The 17,875-nt window shown below is 37.6% G+C and overlaps 5 protein-coding genes across 7 annotated transcripts in view; 3 read left to right on the forward strand and 2 right to left on the reverse strand.

Moving 5' to 3' along the window:
• LOC104780339 (pheophorbide a oxygenase, chloroplastic) lies at window positions 3,466-6,411 on the forward strand. 2 transcript variants are annotated; one of them, XM_019244613.1, is made up of 8 exons: window positions 3,466-4,036; window positions 4,380-4,459; window positions 4,729-4,884; window positions 4,961-5,087; window positions 5,175-5,311; window positions 5,397-5,556; window positions 5,633-5,917; window positions 5,997-6,271. In XM_019244613.1, exons 1-8 carry the CDS (start codon window positions 3,611-3,613, stop codon window positions 6,249-6,251), a joined length of 1,626 nt encoding a protein of 541 aa, XP_019100158.1. In that variant the 5' UTR covers window positions 3,466-3,610; the 3' UTR covers window positions 6,252-6,271. The 2 variants fall into 2 exon arrangements, with proteins under 2 accessions (XP_019100158.1, XP_010503139.1); XM_010504837.2 differs by lacking the exon at window positions 4,380-4,459 and having other exon boundaries at window positions 4,649-4,884; window positions 5,997-6,411.
• LOC104780340 (50S ribosomal protein L9, chloroplastic) lies at window positions 6,535-8,524 on the forward strand. Of its 2 annotated transcripts, none has more exons than XM_010504840.2 (7): window positions 6,535-6,749; window positions 7,156-7,283; window positions 7,403-7,448; window positions 7,595-7,692; window positions 7,779-7,826; window positions 7,979-8,135; window positions 8,313-8,524. In XM_010504840.2, exons 1-6 carry the CDS (start codon window positions 6,597-6,599, stop codon window positions 8,097-8,099), a joined length of 594 nt encoding a protein of 197 aa, XP_010503142.1. In that variant the 5' UTR covers window positions 6,535-6,596; the 3' UTR covers window positions 8,100-8,135; window positions 8,313-8,524. The 2 variants fall into 2 exon arrangements, with proteins under 2 accessions (XP_010503142.1, XP_010503140.1); XM_010504838.2 differs by having other exon boundaries at window positions 8,377-8,521.
• On the forward strand, window positions 8,841-11,507 carry LOC104780341 (cation/H(+) antiporter 4-like). The gene is made up of 3 exons (XM_010504841.1): window positions 8,841-9,104; window positions 9,230-10,288; window positions 10,377-11,507. Exons 1-3 carry the CDS (start codon window positions 8,841-8,843, stop codon window positions 11,505-11,507), a joined length of 2,454 nt encoding a protein of 817 aa, XP_010503143.1.
• On the reverse strand, window positions 13,379-15,895 carry LOC104783775 (cation/H(+) antiporter 12-like). Its single transcript, XM_010508887.1, has 3 exons — window positions 15,683-15,895; window positions 14,524-15,552; window positions 13,379-14,449 (listed from the first exon to the last, which is right to left on the reverse strand). The coding sequence occupies exons 1-3, from the start codon at window positions 15,893-15,895 to the stop codon at window positions 13,379-13,381; spliced, it is 2,313 nt and encodes a 770-aa protein (XP_010507189.1).
• The window catches only part of LOC104783776 (cation/H(+) antiporter 10-like), a 2,826-nt gene continuing 1,557 nt past the window's right edge, over window positions 16,607-17,875 (reverse strand). Inside the window, exon 3 of the mRNA XM_010508888.2 lies at window positions 16,607-17,626. Coding sequence (XP_010507190.2) covers window positions 16,715-17,626 — 912 coding nt within the window. The 3' untranslated portion in view covers window positions 16,607-16,714. The remainder of the gene's footprint in view (window positions 17,627-17,875) is intronic.

The raw sequence follows: 17,875 nt of genomic DNA on the forward strand, positions 1-17,875 counted from the left end.
CTTCTTATTTCAGTCATGATATATATATAATATATACTCGTTTTGTATTTGTGTTCGACAATCCATTCCTAGAGAGAGAGAGAGAGAGAGAGAGAGATAATCTGCAACTACCATAGCATCCAACCATTCTTTTGCGTCCTTCTTTGCCTGGCTAATACAAGATCTCCATGTAATATGCTTTTGTTGATAAGATAACATATTTCTATATAGTTTCTAAATCCTCTATAAAATTCAAAATGGCAGTTGTTTGTAGACATCATCTAAACCCTGACCTGAATTCATAGAGAAAATCACTTGTAATTTTTCCTCCACATACGTACAGAACTGTTGGATCGGATCCAAAATCATGTTATGTGGCATACTATATAAAAAAACAGATGAGCTATTGTTTCATCAACGCTGCAACATCGAAGATAGAGAGAGTATTGATTGATGTGTCGTGATCTCAAGCATCAGTTGATACAGCTCCAAATAATAACCTCCAAAGAAAATCTTTAATCATTGGGGCTATGTGTAGCTTTCAAATTGCAGCTTTTAGTAAAACATTACCAGGGGAGGTTATATATTCTGACTTCACCGTGTGTATACCAATTTCTGTGTAATGCCTTCCCAAGAAATTTCCCTCTGCACCACTGCTAATTTTCAGGTTCAAAATTGTATTCAAGTCATCTTCATGGATTATTTCCTTTACCTTGTCATTCCTTCCAACCTGTTCTTTCATCATTAGAGTAGCTTCTATGTTGAGTGCGAGTATATATAAGCATCAAGTAAACAACACAGAGAATTTATGAACGATGTTTGGTTTTTCCTACATCCTCGAGACCTAGTCAAAACAAATCCACTAGAATAAGATTGCAATTACTTCATATGATATAGACCACTACTAAATCTCATTTTTTTTAGATGAATAAACCACCAATAAATCTTAAATCATATCTGGTGGACAACGCCACACACTTTGTGTACATCTCTTTGAAGCGCTCAAATCTTTGTGAAGCGCTTTCTTGGTATTTATAACAATCTTTCAATCTTAAGTTGACAAAATTCCTATTTTTACCCTAATAGGATTTTCCTATTCTAAACCAAAACTAGGAATTGAGAAATTTTATTTTTCTTTATGGATAAAGAATGTTTTCTTTATGTTTCCATCTTGAATCTTCTATTCAAAATGTTTATCTAGCTCAACAGCCGTCTCTTGGCTTGTCCAAGTTGACATCAAACTTATGTACTCCAACTCTTCAAAGTAGTCATACAGCTAGACTTCATATATTACTTACCTCCTATACTACTTTGGAACTTCATATATGTTCTTACAACAAGTGTGTTGAGTAGTGCCTCAACATCTTTGGCAGTTGTGCTCATTATCTTCACGTGAACTGTCACACCATCTATGAGGATTCTATTTCTCAACATTTGTAGCACATCTTCTCTCATTAGCAATCTTATGACATGTTTTGTAGCTTAGAAAACTTGGTCAACACCCCACTTTCAGGATTTACTGCATATCAAGTTACAATGTGGATCTAGATTGCAAACAAAGTACACTTTTCTGTTAAATAAACTAAACTTTGAGATCCGTACATATAATGACATTATCTAAAGAATTATAACCAAGCGATGAAAATTTGATTAACGCAATGTTATAACTAACCTTGCTTCAATAATAGAAGTTGAATATTAAACAGTTTAGACGAACGGTCTGAAGAAGTTACCTCCATAATTCCACTTCAGCAATTTCAGCAACACGATAAAGTGGTGCGTAACACTCCTTCTTGTAGATCATATCATGAATTTAGAATCAATTGCCGTTTCACTAATGTTTTTTTATATATATATATATATATATATATATATATATATATATATATATATATATATATATTCCTCTATTGCAAAGATTTAATGAAATGCTTATATGTGTGTATTCTTAGAAGATACATATGCATAAGGGTGTGCTTATAAGCTAATCAGTGTAACCAAACACATAACAGATTTTAGCACCTTTTTTTATCCACGATAAATTCAATGTGCGAGAATTATTCCAAGTTTATCTTTGACATGACTTTCGCAACTTCAGGATATAAGAGCTCTTCATCTTCCATTCCATATTCGATAGCAGTTAGGAATTTGACTATAATTAATCCAATAACATCTTCATTTTGTTTGCACCAAAGAGGATCATATTAATTTAAAGTGGAAAGTTATAGAGCTTATGGAATTGAGATAAAGAAAAAAAAATCTAAACCTTTATCAGTGAATCGAATAAAATGATGCAAGAGGTCAAGGGACAGAAATAAAGATTGAATTACAGTTGCACTTGAGTTTTATAATAGAGGAAGCTGTAGCCGTAGAACGATTTTAGAAATGAAGATGTTATTGGAAAAATGTCATTTAAAGCCCGAACTCTGTTTTTGGTGGAAAAAAACACTAATTATTTGTTGACTTCCAAATAAATCGCAAACTTTCGTTGACTTAGTGTTTTGAGGCACAACGTTAAGTGGTCAAACGGAGAAATTAAACGGGGTTAATTATCCGTTAATGAGATTCGTTAATATCAAAACGACGCTGTTTATAACACCCTAAAACTCCCAAATTGAGAAATCGATTCTCAATTTCCCCGATTCACAAACCCTAATCGATCTAACCCTAATCGAACATGATATCTTCGATGACGAGAAGATTCCAGATCTCTTTTTGTTATACACCGGAAGAACGGTCGACCAGGATTCTCTTCAGTTCTCGATGTAAAGATCATTACACCGGCTCCACAAAACACACTTCAATGGCACTCCACGGTCGAATAAAGCTACCACCGATGTCTCTGAGCTAGAACTCATCTTGTCAACTCGAAGAAAAAGAGAGAAATCGAAGAAGAAAAGATAAATTGAGATCGATTAGGGTTTGTGAATTGGGGAAATTGAGAATCGATTTCTTAATTTGGGAGTCTTAGGGTGTTATAATCAGCGTCGTTTTGCTATTAATAGATCTCGTTAACGGATAATTAATCCCGTTTAATTTTTCCGTTTGATCACTTAATGTTGTGCCTCAAAAGGCTAGATCAACGAAAGTTTGCGATTTATGTGGAAGTCAACAAATAATTGGTGTTTTTTCCCTCCAAATGTAGAGTTCAGACTTTAAATCAACAAAATATAGATTTGGGGATTTTAATGACATTTTTCCCATTTTAGAAATCGTGGTAATTTAGTTTTGGATGAGAAAAGTTTAGGATTTTTTGAAGGAGTGATTTGTGCTTTTTATTACTTTTACGTTTAGTTTTTTCAATTTTTTAAAAATGTGTTTTTATTGTGTTATTTTTCATTGCAAGAAAAGTCTAAATGCCAAAATCAAAATCTATGTGCCCATTTGATGATCAACGTTCTTATTTGCAATGTGCCAAAATTTATCCACGTGTTAAACCAATTTGTTCACAGTTTCTCTCGTTACAAAACAAATGGTATCGATAGCCACGGCCCACGGGGATATTGCATACTTACACGCAATCTCTTCTTCTTCATCCTTCTCGCAGATTTCCAAAGCTTCAAATTGATTCATCTAAAAGAGTAATTAAACATCAAAATCTATTATAAATAAAAAAGCAAAATTTAGAAAAATGTCAGTAGTTTTACTCTCTTCAACATCTGCAACGACAATCACCAAATCCCAATCCAAAAAGATTCCCTTTTTATCTCCCACCACCGATTCCGCAAAACTCTCATTCAAGGTCTCGTTTTCTCCATCAAGATCGAAACTTTTCAACAACCCTCTACGCGTGGCGGCGCCTCCGTCAGTACCCACTTCGGATCCGGCGGAGGAGCAGCGGGTCGAAGAAGATTTCGGCAGAGAGAAGGAAGAAGAAGGGTCTGAGTTCAAGTGGAGAGACCACTGGTATCCAGTTTCTTTGGTTGAGGATTTGGATCCTAATGTGCCAACCCGGTTCCAGCTCTTGGGTCGAGACCTTGTCCTCTGGTTTGATCGGAATGATCAGAAATGGGCTGCCTTTGATGACCTCTGCCCTCACCGGCTCGCTCCTCTCTCTGTAATCTCTCTCTCTCTCTCTCTATATCTCTCTCTATCTATCTCTTTGAACAAGTAGTTTAATTAGGTATAGTGATTTGGATTAGAAGAATAAAGTATTGGAGATGAATAAAGTATTCCAATTAGGCCAGCTTTAAAACAAGTTTGTAATAAAATATTAGGATCAGAATCAGAACAGTTATGTGTAGAGACTTTTGCTCTGTTTTGAAGCTGTGGTAAAACAAGTTTTGAGCTTTAATAAGTTTCTGGACCTTTGCATGATATGTTTATATATATGAGGGCAGAGATCATCAAAGGTTTATGTAGTGGATGTGTAATGTGTTGATGCATTGTGGTTTATGTAGGAAGGGAGGTTAGATGAGAATGGACACTTGCAATGTTCATATCATGGATGGTCCTTTAGTGGGTGCGGATCTTGCACTAANAGAATCACAACAGTTATGTGTAGAGACTTTTGCTCTGTTTTGAAGCTCTCTTTAAAGTGGTAAAACAAGTTTTGAGCTTTAATAAGTATATGGACCTTTGCATGATATGTTTATATATATGAGGGCAGAGATCATCAAAGGTTTATGTAGTGGATGTGTAATGTGTTGATGCATTGTGGTTTATGTAGGAAGGGAGGTTGGATGAGAATGGACACTTACAATGTTCGTATCATGGATGGTCTTTTAGTGGGTGCGGATCTTGCACTAGGATTCCTCAGGCTGCTACTTCAGGTCCTGAAGCTCGTGCTGTTAAATCTCCGAGAGCTTGCGCTATTAAGTTTCCGGCAATGGTGTCTCAAGGTCTTCTCTTTGTGTGGCCAGATGAAAATGGTTGGGAAAGAGCCAATTCAATTGAACCCCCTAGGTAACGAGCGAGGCTTTCATGAACATAGCTCATAGTATACTCGTTTTGTTTAATGCTTTGGTCTTTAATGTTTTAGGTTGCCAGATGATTTTGATAAACCGGAATTTTCAACGGTGACAATTCAAAGGGATCTTTTCTATGGTTATGATACTCTCATGGAGAACGTATCTGACCCTTCCCACATCGATTTTGCTCATCACAAGGTGTTTTTCCCGCTCAAAGCTCCCAATGTGTTTTAGTTTCGGCTACGGAACTTTATCCTCAGCTGATGATTTTCGTGTTGTAAACAGGTTACAGGAAGAAGAGACAGAGCTAAACCATTGCCGTTCAAAGTGGAGTCAAGTGGGCCTTGGGGTTTCCAAGGTGCAAATGATGACAATCCAAGGATAACTGCAAAATTTGTTGCTCCGTGCTATTCTATGAACAAGTGAGTCTGTAAGTTCCTCATAATACATTATAAATAGCTAGCTTACAGTTTCATACTTAATGTTGTTGTTTACGTTTGTCTATAGGATTGAGATAGATGCGAAGCTACCAATAGCCGGTAATCAAAAATGGGTAATTTGGATTTGCTCATTCAATATACCAATGGCTCCTGGAAAGACCCGTTCCATCGTTTGCAGTGCCCGTAACTTCTTCCAGTTCTCAGTACCAGGACCTGCGTGGTGGCAGGTAAAACAAATTTATATTCCATCTCTTTATTCCGGTTTACATGCATAAGTTTGCTTCTGACACGGTTCCTTGTTAGGTTGTACCGAGATGGTATGAACACTGGACTTCAAACTTAGTCTATGACGGAGACATGATCGTACTTCAAGGACAAGAGAAAGTATTCCTCTCTAAATCAATGGAGTCATCGGACTACGACGTGAACAAAGAGTACACAAAGCTCACATTCACTCCAACTCAAGCAGACCGTTTCGTTCTAGCCTTTAGAAACTGGCTCAGACGGCATGGAAAGAGTCAGCCTGAATGGTTCGGCTCCACCACAGCTAACCAACCTCTTCCTTCCACTGTCTTAACCAAGCGTCAGGTGAGCCATGAATCATTGCGTCCTCACATCATTTCATCTCTATCACACTTGTCTGATAATTTCATAATTGAACAAACAGATGCTGGATAGATTTGACCAGCATACACAAGTGTGTTCCTCATGCAAAGGAGCTTACAACGGTTTCCAAACCCTCAAGAAGTTTCTTGTTGGCGCCACGGTTTTCTGGGCAGCCACGGCTGGTGTTCCTTCTGATGTTCAGATTCGGCTGATTCTGGCTGGTTTATCCCTGATTTCAGCTGCTTCTGCGTATGCTTTACATGAACAAGAGAAGAACTTTGTGTTTAGAGATTATGTTCACTCTGAAATTGAATAGATGTGTTGTATATTAGTATATTTGTAAAATCATCATACAAACATTGTAAATCAAATACCTGAGAAAACTTCTAGAAGGTTACATCTACACTTGTATCATACTGTAAACAAGCCTGCATGTATGTATCAATGGAAACTGTTGTAACAAGTTCTTTAGGCAATGTTGGTTACAAAATTTACCCATAAGAAACTTTAAGGAAAGAAACAAAAAAGAAGAATAATTAGGGGGTCAAATTAGAAATATAAGAAAAACATCCGTCACTTCAGTACGTCACCTTGTTACGCCGATAAGAAGATAACACTTCAACGTTCTTATCTCTGCTCGGAACTGAACTCAGCTTTCGCAATGGCTTCTTCGACAGCGTTGTCCCTCTCGTGGAGCTCCTCACCTTGTTGGGGTCACAGCTTCAATGGTGGTGGAAATGAAACCCTAAAAGTACCCGAGCGAAGGTTCAATTTCGAAGTTGTTTCCCAGAAGAAAGCCAAGAAACTTCGAAAGGTATAATAAAGTCATAACCTTTCATGTGTTTCACCCAAGAATTTGATTTGGGTTTCAGGTACTTTTCGACTTGAGCTTGTGGTTTCTGAGAAGTGAGAATTTTGATTGAGATGAAAGCAAAACTTAAAGAAGCTTAATTTGGGTTTAGTACAAAAACATAGTCTTTGTTCTTGTATCAGTGTAGAAACTGAATCAAAATTTGAAAAGATTGAAAAGTGAGCTCCGTTTCAGCTTCTTATTCGCATTGTTTCTGTTCATTCGATTGTAGTTCATATGAAATCTGAAATAAAATTGGAATGCAGGGAAATGGTGATTTGAATTTCGCAGTAGATAACTTTGTCATACCAGTTTAGCTCCAAGATAATGAATGAAACACAAAATGGTAATCTTGTTTTGTTTCTTTTAGGTAATCTTGAAAGAGGATGTGACAGACTTGGGTAAGCAAGGGCAATTACTAGACGTGAAAGCTGGATTTTTCAGAAACTTCCTCTTGCCCACTGGAAAGGCTCAGCTTATGACTCCACTTCTGCTCAAGTAAAGCTGCTTAAGTCACCCTCAACTAGGGAACTTCCATTCACATAGCAGAAGCTCTTACTTGCTACATTGCTGTGAGATGCATCATTGTCTGATTTTTGTGTTGTTTCTGTTTCCAGGGAATTGAAGATGGAAGATGAACGGATAGAGGCAGAAAAGCAAAGGGTAAATCTGAGATGAATACATTCATTGTTTCATTTTGTTCACTCAAAGTTTGGGTGTTTGAGTGATCACCAAATAACTCTCTTATGTTGAGTTTCACTTGAGAATTTTGTTTGTTGTTGTTCTCTTTGCGTGGAACCTCTTTGCAGGTGAAAGAAGAGGCGCAACAACTGGCCATGATATTCAAAAGCGTTGGGGCTTTCAAGGTTAAACGCAAAGGCGGTAAAGGCAAACTAATATTTGGATCGTAAGTCATGTCCAAGCAAATCCACAGATTTTAATGGTCTTGGGAATCATGTCTACCCTCTACTTAACTTTCAAACTTTTCTGCAGTGTCACAGCACAAGACGTCGTTGACATCATCAAATCGCAGCTTCAAAGGTAACCGAGCGCAGAAAAATTTGAACAGTTTCACATGAAAACTTGCCAAGCTTTTCCTTGCCGTTTCGTTGTATCATTCTTCATATGGTATTCACTGTTCTTCGAAGAAACTAATATGGTTTCATATGCTTCCCTGTGACTGTTTTTTGCAGGGACATAGACAAGCGCCTTGTCTCTCTCCCAGAAATCCGTGAAACCGGAGAATACATTGCTGAACTCAAACTTCACCCAGATGTCACTGCTCAAGTTAAGATCAACGTTTTCGCCAACTAAACCTTCAACAATTCAAGATTCCTCCTACATGCCAAGGTATTTCTTGATTCTCCATGATCATGTGGCTATGTTTTTCACAACTGAAAATAGACGTTCGTTTTGTCTTAATTCGCCTGGAAATAGGTAGTTAAACCCATATCCTGAACCCTCAACATCAGCATTTAAATGTTGGTTGGTAATAATTAGCTGTTGAATGGAGTTTTTTTGTTTAAGGTTTAGCAGCAAAACACCGATGCTGATGGACCATTGCACTGTGTTTGGTGTTTTGATGTTGCAGGAACATAGAGAATGGGAAAAGAGAGTGGCCAGTTTGTGAAGTTTTTTCTTGTAGATCTTTTGCTGCATTTGTATTTTTGCTATTTTCTAATGTTAATTTTGGATTCTGAATATTAAAAGAAGATAATATTTTCTTCAAGTTATTATTATATTGTATTCATTTGTCTGTTAAAGTTGGTGTTGAGAATGATTAAATTAACACTAACAAAACTGTTAATAAAACTAACACATAACCAGAAACCTGTAAAACTATGTAGCCGTCTCTTGTTCCCACAAGATTGACTATTTTTAGAGAGTTGTTTTTTTAAAATGACAAAACCCAGGTGTTTATTTGTTTCACTGCTTCTCTTTAATTCTGTTATCTAACCTTCTTCTTTAAAACATATATACCTCTTTCATTCGATATTTATAATCATAATCATCTTGTTTCTATCATCATTGTTCTTGTTAACAAGTTTTTGTACAATGGAGTTTGGAGATGATAGGAACCTTTACCTGAGAGATACATGGAGAGATGCAAACATGATCTGCGGTGTCGTGCCCATTAACCCGAGCTCGAACGGGCTGTGGCCTTCCCAGAAGCTACCTGATCCTATCGCCAACATTGAGTTCTGGAATTACATGTTTCCACATGTTGAGATTATTTTCCTCATTGTCACCGTTCTCTGGCAGTTCTTCCATTTCTTCCTCAAACCTCTCGGCATGACTCGTTTCACCTCCCATATGATTGTAAGGACTTGACTCAATTCTTGAATGTTCAAATCTCCCTTCTTAGTTTGCATTGCATATGTTTGATACTTGAATGATTCAAAACTTGACCAAAGTCTATATGCGTGCATGTGTTTTTTTTGCAGACTGGGATTCTCCTAAGCAAGTCATTTCTGAAGGAGAACACACCAGCTAGGAACTTCTTCTCGTCAGAAGACAACAAAGAGACTCTGTTTGGTCTAGTTGGTGCATGTTCCTACATGATGTTTTGGTTCTTGATGGGAGTCAAAATGGACTTGGGTCTGATCCGCAGCACAGGGAGAAAAGCCATAGCGATCGGTCTTTCTTCTGTATTACTCTCGATAATGGTTTGTGCCTTTATCTTCTTCTTCATCCTAAGAGATTTAGGGACGAAAAAAGGAGAACCAATTATGGATCCCTTTGAAATCATCTTGATCTATTTGATCCAATGCCTTTCGTCGTTTCCTGTCATTGGAAACCTTCTTTTCGAGCTTAAGCTCCAGAATTCAGAGCTTGGCCGTCTCGCTATGTCTTCCGCAGTGATCAGTGACTTCAGCACTTCGATTCTCTCCTCGGTTCTAGTCTTTTTAAAGGCACTCAAGGACGAGAGAACTCGTCTTGGATCAGTTTTTATTGGAGATGTTATCGTTGGAAACCGTCCTATGAAGCGTGCAGGCACAGTGATGTTCTTCGTCTTGTTTGTCATATACATTTTCAGGCCATTAATGTTCTTCATCGTCAAGAGAACGCCTTCTGGTCGTCCCGTTAATAAATTCTATATATACGCAATCATCATTCTTGTCTTTGGATCAGCCATTCTTGCTGACTGGTGCCAACAAAATATATTCATAGGACCTTTCATATTAGGTTTAGCTGTTCCCCACGGTCCACCTTTGGGTTCTGCAGTCGTTCAGAAGTTTGAGTCTGTGGTTTTCGGCACATTACTTCCATTCTTTGTAGCTACCTCAGCCGAAGAGCTTGATACTTCCATCTTAAAGTCTTGGATAGATCTCAAGAGTATCTCCATCATCGTGTCTATATCGTTTGTTGTCAAATTTGCTCTCACGACTATCCCTGCCTTTTTATACGGTATGCCAATAAATGACTGTATTGCTTTGTCTCTTATTATGTCATTCAAAGGCATTTTCGAGTTTGGCGGTTACGGTTACGGGTATCAAAGAGGGGTAAGTATCTCTATCTATTGATTAACTTTGAAACTGAGCTTAAGAGTTTTTATCCGACCTGTAACCTTAATTTTCATATTCATTGCAGACTATTCGACCGGTGACCTTTACGGTTTTATCTCTTTACATATTGGTGAACTCTGCAATCATACCTCCGATATTGAGACGCATTTACGATCCTTCGAGGATGTACGCAGGATACGAGAAGCGGAACATGCTTCACATGAAACCAAACTCCGAGCTTAGGATTCTATCGTGTATCTATAGAACAGACGATATACGTCCCATGATTAATCTCCTTGAAGCTACTTGTCCCTCAAGAGAAAACCCTGTAGCTACGTACGTCCTTCACTTGATGGAGCTAGTGGGACAAGCTAGTCCAGTCCTCATCTCTCACCGTTTGCAAACACGTAAAAGCGAGAACACGTCTTACAATTCTGAAAACGTAGTTCTCTCATTCGAACAGTTCCACAAAGATTATTTCGGTTCTGTTTTCGTTAGCACGTACACGGCTTTATCGATACCGAAGATGATGCATGGAGACATTTGTATGCTGGCTCTCAACAACACAACGTCTCTTATCATCCTTCCTTTTCACCAGACTTGGTCCGCTGATGGATCAGCCATTGTTTCAGACAGCAAGATGATACGGAAACTGAACAAGAGTGTCATCGACCTGTCTCCTTGCTCTGTCGGAATCTTTGTTTACCGAAGCAATATTGGCCGAAGAACAATCAAAGAGACAGCTATAAACTTCTCATCTTACCAAGTATGTATGCTCTTCCTTGGAGGTAAAGACGATAGAGAAGCTTTAACACTCGCTAGGAGAATGGCTCGTGACCCACGAATCAACGTCACAGTGGTTTCCCTCGTCTCTTCCGAACAGAATTCCAAACAAATAACCGATTGGGACCGAATGCTCGATTTAGAACTACTCAGAGATGCGAAGAGCAGCGTTGTAGCCGGTGGCCACATTGCCTTCTCCGAGGAAGTAGTGAATGACGCGTCTCAGACATCGGAATTGTTGAAATCAATTGCAAATGAGTATGAATTGTTCATCGTTGGAAGAGAAAAAGGAAGGAAGAGTGTTTTCACGGAAGGGCTTGAGGAATGGAGTGAGCTCGAGGAGCTTGGCATCATTGGAGATCTCTTGACTTCACAAGATCTTAATTGCCAAGCTTCTGTGTTGGTGATACAGCAGCAACAACAGATGATTTAGGGGTTAATCAGAAGCTGACCAGGTGTTTCTTTGGGGCCAGAAACATATCGATCGATCAGCTGAAAATGGCAACAAGGACTTCATTAGGACTTGTGGAAACTGCAAGACACATATACATAGTTCGTAATTTCCAAATTCCAATTGTCATTACATTCCTCATGTTACTGGACATTTTTTAGAATTAAAGATTTTCTTGAGATCATTACAATGTTTTTGGATGTTGTATATATTTCAATTTTTTTATTTATCTGTGAATATTTTGAAAAATTTCTTCCAAGCGTATGATGAGAAAAATGATAATAAATTAATTTTTTTTGGGAATTTAGCCAACTGGCAGAATATGCACTACATGAAAACGGGTATTAATAGCATTTCAGGATATAAGTATTTCAGCTTAATAATGGTTTATGTGTTTATAGTACATTAGTACAGTTGCTTTATGCCTGATTTTTATACCGTTTCTGAAATAATAAATGATAAGATTGGTTCTCCATTTGCTTTGTAACAGCACATATGACATATGCGTAGTAAAAACGTCAGTTACTCGAGAATGAAACAATTCATTAGGTGCCAAAGTAAAAAAAAAAAAAGAGATATTTGGCAAAATAATACATTTTTCAAACATAATTAGGAAATAACGTACGTTCACTATTTACAATTGGGAAAAAACATATTCATCACTGTTCACCTATTTCCACATCTATTTTTGTCATTAAGAATTCTACTTAATTACATCATATGCCATTGTTTTACTTTTTTTTTTTTGATATTTCAAATAATTGTTAATATAATTTTTTTTAGAAAACTTTTTAAATACAAAAAATTTATGTTTTTTTCTTTACAATTTGGTATGAATTTTAATTAATAATTTTTAAATAAATTATATAAATATTTTGTATCCGTACACATTTTTAAGTGTACCGATGTCTATACACCTTATTAAGTGTACAGATATAATTTTTACAAAACCATTGGGATACAGACATCTGAAAACTTAAGAATTAAACAAATTACAAATTTTAGATCCGTACACCTAATTAAATGTACATATGTCTGTACACACTATTATGTGTACAGATGAAATTTGTTTAATTCTTAGGGTTTCAAATGTCTGTACATATGCTTGTACTGCAATATTTTTATACAAATTACATCTGTAAAGTTAATAATGTGTACAGACATTTGTACACATAATAATGTGTATAGACATCTGTACACATACTAAGGTGTACGGATACAAAAGATTTATATAATATATTTAAAAATTATTAAATAAAATTCATATCATATTGTAAAGAAAAAATGTATTTTTTTGTATCTAAGAAGTTTTCTAAAAATAGATTATACTAACAGTTATTTGAATAATTATGATTAAAGGAAAAAAAAAATTATTTCTTACCCACACACATACCCATTTTTGTAATTTCTCACCAAACCTATGCCCCACCATTTCTCCCTATCTCACAAACTCTCTATTACACAACATCCTATTTTTCCAATTTTAAATAGTGAATGTATTAGTTTCCCAATTAAGTTTTCAAAATGTACTAATTTGCTAACAAACCCTTAAAAAAATATGTATATATATTATATACTAAACTTAGTTTTTTGAAAAAAAAATAATTGTTTTTCCCTTTCTCTTCTTTACTCTCTCCCTCTCCCTTTCTGTGAAGCTAGCTACACAAATATAAAACAAACCTATAAAGTTAAAACTAGTTACATTCAAAATAACAAAATCTAAACGTGTAAAGCAAAAAGGTTGCATAGGTTAACCAGGTCAAGATACATGGTAAGAAAAATATTTCGGAAAGAATGAAATGTGTGAACATTGTTCTAATAAATATATTATACAATAACCAGACGAATACTTATTATGTCTGTTGTTGTTGTTGAACTACCAAAACAGAAACCCTAGAGTCAAGATCTCTAGCCGCTAGCAAATCTCCAATGACGCCTAACTCTGGGAGTTCAGTCCACTCTTTGAGTCCATCAAAGTCCGGTTGTGCCATGCCGTGATCTCTCCCAAGAACCATGAGATCATAAGCTTCAGAGAGCAATCGGACAGTGGTGGCCACTTCAGGACCACCGGTCACAATCCTCTCTGTATATGAAATACAATTACTGGCTTCTGTATTTCTAAGATCCTCTAAGACTTCGTGATCAAGAATGTATTCCCAATCAGTCGCCTCCGTTTCTCGGTTTGAGATAACTTGGATCACTGTGACTTTGATTCTAGGATTATGCTTCATCTTCTTCACTAGTGAGAGAGCCTCACGGTCATCTTTGCCTCCAATGAAGAGCACACCAACATTGATGTGGTACCTTTTCGTGCCTCTACACGAGAACTGTCCACGGTCCACGAGTATTCCAATAGAACAAGGTGCATTTTGGAGTAACGACTTGTTTAGACGTCTTATGGCTTCGTCCTCTGACTCAAATGTCCCATATATAGCCCATTTCCTCCCCGACGGGATAATAATCATCGATGTGGCATGTTCCAACGCGAGCATGCAGATTTCATCGTGCATCAGGTTCTCGTGTGTGTGGGCAGTGAACATGTTCATGGTCACCGACTCCAACTTGCTAAAGGCAAGGTTTGTGGTATGGATGTAGGAGTTATTCACTAGCCGTTTCGTTTTCTCGTTGTGCGAGATTAAAACCGGGACGATTTTCCCAATAAGCTTCACGAGGTGGAGAACTGTGACCATGATGGTGGAGGGAAATAATTGGAGAAATGAAATGGCTGCAGAGATGTTCTCAGGTTTGTGTACACAAGTCAAAATCCTAAGATCTGAGTTTGGTTTGAGATTTATGATGTTCCTCTTTTGGTAACCAATGTACTTCTTCTTCGGATCGTACAGTCCAGCCAAGGCTGTGGGGATAACTCCGGAGTTTATAAGCGCACAAATGATCAAGAACGTATATGTAGCCTGCGATATATACTGCAAATACAAACCAAATAAATATGTCAAGATCTTGGCGAAATGGATTGTGAATATTGGGTGGGAAAAATTACCGAATCGTCGAGTGTGGATTCATATAGAAAGATTTCAGAGAAACTCTTGGTGCACAAGAGCAGGGAAGCGGCTATGGCCTCCTTGAGTGGTACCTTGCAGTACAAGCAAGGTACCATCCCAGCCGCCATTTTCAAAACACCAGTAAAAGCAATTAAGAAGATGTTGTACATGATGTCATCGTACTCGTAGATGATCTTCATCACGTCGCATCTCATTGTACTGAATGCGATTGAGATTGGTATAAGAACGTTCATTGTAAGAGCCTCATACTTTGCTTCCAAGGCGGATCCTATAGGTGGACCTTCTGGTATGATGATGCCCATAAAGAATGGTCCCAAAAGGTATTTCATATTGAAGAATGACGAGTAGACGGCGGAAGCAATTACGCTCAAAACCGCAGCATGTACATACACATCTGCCACAGGTTTGCCTTCTGGTGTGCGTTCTACTATCCATTCTACAATCGGCCTAAAAATTAAAAAGACTATAAGAATCAAAACTATCACCCCTATAAGGTCACGGTAGGCTGTCATTGGGGAGATATTCTTGTACGTTCCCCTGAGATAGGCTAGTACGCTGACAAAACACCCGAATATGTCATTAATCAGGGATGCAGACAACACAAGGCGACCGAGTTCGGAGTTTAGGATCTTTAGTTCCGACAGGAAATAGGTGACTGTGGGCAAGAGAATAGAGGATTGGGTTGAGATGATAACAGTGCGTTCGGCAAGGACTTTATTATGCGGTAAGTAGTAAGGGTTTATATTGCCCGTGGAGAGATTCCGCACACACAAGCCACCGAAGAAAGGGACAATGAAGGTCAAGATCCCGACCACGATGGGTAGCCATCCGTTGTGGAATGCCAATCTACGGCTGATTTTGACTGTCATCAAAAACGCAAGCATAATGTTTCCACACACTGAGAGGCCTCTTAACGACGCGTTTCCATCTAGTACAGGATCCCACGATAACTTTCCTGATGATCTTTCCCTAAGATCGAACAATTGAGGCCCTAGAATCAGACCAGCCTGAAGATAATATACATTTATTAAGATGCAAGATTGTCAAAGGTCGCTTAGAACTTTATACGTGCTTGTCAAGTTACATTAATATTTGCGCTTACTTGACCGTCACGGTAACATGTGCGAAGATACTTACCAGCATATAAGAAGGAACCGGGGAAATGCCAATGCATCTAAGAAATATGTGAATCATGATGATGAATATGAAGATGAGTAATATCTGAAGCTCCATGAGAGGCAATGAATATCCGAAGATCACATCTGGCGAGTTTAGGTTTTCCCAAAATCCATATGACGAGATGTTGAACACTACGGGTATGCAACCGTGGAAATAGGTCGTTGTATTCATATATTTGTGTATCAATTCTGAAAAATCTTTAAGAAAAAAAAAAACTATAAAGAACGTGTGATTTTTTTGGTTTTCAAAGGAGACGAGTAATCCATTTCTTTTTGTTTTCTTTAGGTCTTTGATAAGTATTCGAGTTGTTTGCAAGAGTTAGTTAGTGGAAAACTGTTTGAATTTTTTTAAAAACATAATACAAGCTGTAAAAGCTACACATATGTTGACAACAAAATCTTCCTGGAACTAATGGAATCTTAAATTTAGAAAAGAAAGTAAAAGTCTATCATTTGTTCGTTGAAAAACGTGAATTTACGAATATGAAGAATTTACGTTTGATACAATACTTTTCTTTTCGAATCCCAAAGCATCACTTGTTAAGGATTGATCATTGTGGTGTTCTTGTTCGTTCGGCCGTCATCTTATACAAGTAACACATGGATATTAGAAAAGTTGATATTGCATGAGTTTTGTAAGGTTACATATATTATTATTTTGACCTCAACTCATGATTGCATCCTTATTAAACTGTTTATCTATAATATTAAAAAATAGAATAATAATACTTCTTGCAATTGGTTTACTCATTTGCAAATATGTTGTATTTACATTTCTTTTATTCTATTGGATTTAATCCCTAAACATAATCCAGACAAATGGGAAAAACCGAATAAACAAATTTTGTGATTTTTTATTTCTCTTTTCTAACTTCACCGAATATTTCTATAAATGTATATTATAATCAAACAAATAAATGGTTATTTTTCATAAATCTTCTCTAAACTCCTGTCCTAAGGAAATGGATAGTCTTGCGATCAAAACATGTGGTCACACTTGTTGTTGTTGTTGCTGAACTACTAAAACCGAGACATTAGAGTTGAGATCTCTAGCTGCCAGCAAATCCCCAATGACACCTAACTCAGGAAGTTCGACCCACTCCATTAGTCCTGACAATTCTTTTGATGTCATATCATGATCTCTCCCAACAACCATAAGATCGTACTCTTCAGCCAGCGATCGGACAACGGTGACTACCTCTGCACCACTGGTCACAACCCTTTCTATATAAACAATATCATTGATTTCTTCTCGAACCTTTACATCCTTTAAACCTTCATTATCGAGAACGTTATCCCAGTTTGGCTCTACTTCATTGTTGAATACGAGTCGGGTCACGGTTACACGGACCCTAAGGTTATGTTTCATCTTTTTTACCAGTGATAGTGCCTCTCGATCGTCTTTGCCTCCAATGAAGACCACACCAACATCAATGTTGTACATTTTTTTGCTTGTTACAATACTTTTTCGTGAGAACTGCCCGCGGTCCACTAGTATGCCTATAGAACAAGGCGCACTGTCTAGCAATTGCTGGTTTAAATTTCTTATGGAATTATCGTCAGACTGAAATATTCCATCGATGGACCATTTCCTCCCCGACGGTAGGACAATCATCGATGTTTGCTGGTCAAGTGCGAGTGTGCAAATGTCTTCATGCATCAAGTTCTCATGAGAGAAGGCGGTGAACGTTGTCACGGTTACAAACTCTAAGCTTTCTAGCATGAACTTTCTGAAAGCAAGGTTTGCGGTATGGATGTACGAGTTGTTGTTAAGTCGTTTCAACTTCTTGTTGTGTGATACTATGATTGGGTTGATCTGACCAACGAGCTTTACGAGGTGAAGAACTGTGACCGCGATGGGGAAATCTAGGTTTGGGGAGGATAACAATTGGAGCAAGNCTGTCTAGCAATTGCTGGTTTAAATTTCTTATGGAATTATCGTCAGACTCGAACATTCCATCGATGGTCCATTTCCTCCCCGACGGTAGGACAATCATCGATGTTTGCTGGTCAAGTGCGAGTGTGCAAATGTCTTCATGCATCAAGTTCTCATGAGAGAAGGCGGTGAACGTTGTCACGGTTACAGACTCTAAGCTTTCTAGCATGAACTTTCTGAAAGCAAGGTTTGCGGTATGGATGTACGAGTTGTTGT

Source organism: Camelina sativa, chromosome 4 (genome assembly GCF_000633955.1).
Source record: "Camelina sativa cultivar DH55 chromosome 4, Cs, whole genome shotgun sequence".
NCBI classification, from domain to species: domain Eukaryota; kingdom Viridiplantae; phylum Streptophyta; class Magnoliopsida; order Brassicales; family Brassicaceae; genus Camelina; species Camelina sativa.

Bases quoted from the DNA above. Each gene is read 5' to 3' on its own strand.
- LOC104780339 (XM_010504837.2), top strand. From the start codon at position 3,611: ATGTCAGTAGTTTTACTCTCTTCAACATCTGCAACGACAATCACCAAA. The intron at 4,037-4,648 runs GTAATCTCTCTC...TGGTTTATGTAG, and splicing joins ACCGGCTCGCTCCTCTCTCT to GAAGGGAGGTTGGATGAGAA. The intron at 4,885-4,960 runs GTAACGAGCGAG...TTAATGTTTTAG, and splicing joins AATTCAATTGAACCCCCTAG to GTTGCCAGATGATTTTGATA.
- LOC104780340 (XM_010504840.2), top strand. From the start codon at position 6,597: ATGGCTTCTTCGACAGCGTTGTCCCTCTCGTGGAGCTCCTCACCTTGT. The intron at 7,449-7,594 runs GTAAATCTGAGA...ACCTCTTTGCAG, and splicing joins TAGAGGCAGAAAAGCAAAGG to GTGAAAGAAGAGGCGCAACA. The intron at 7,827-7,978 runs GTAACCGAGCGC...TGTTTTTTGCAG, and splicing joins ATCAAATCGCAGCTTCAAAG to GGACATAGACAAGCGCCTTG.
- LOC104780341 (XM_010504841.1), top strand. From the start codon at position 8,841: ATGGAGTTTGGAGATGATAGGAACCTTTACCTGAGAGATACATGGAGA. The intron at 9,105-9,229 runs GTAAGGACTTGA...TTTTTTTTGCAG, and splicing joins GTTTCACCTCCCATATGATT to ACTGGGATTCTCCTAAGCAA. The intron at 10,289-10,376 runs GTAAGTATCTCT...TATTCATTGCAG, and splicing joins GTTACGGGTATCAAAGAGGG to ACTATTCGACCGGTGACCTT.
- LOC104783775 (XM_010508887.1), bottom strand. From the start codon at position 15,895: ATGAATACAACGACCTATTTCCACGGTTGCATACCCGTAGTGTTCAAC. The intron at 15,553-15,682 runs GTAAGTATCTTC...TATTATCTTCAG, and splicing joins CGGTTCCTTCTTATATGCTG to GCTGGTCTGATTCTAGGGCC. The intron at 14,450-14,523 runs GTAATTTTTCCC...TTGTATTTGCAG, and splicing joins AATCCACACTCGACGATTCG to TATATATCGCAGGCTACATA.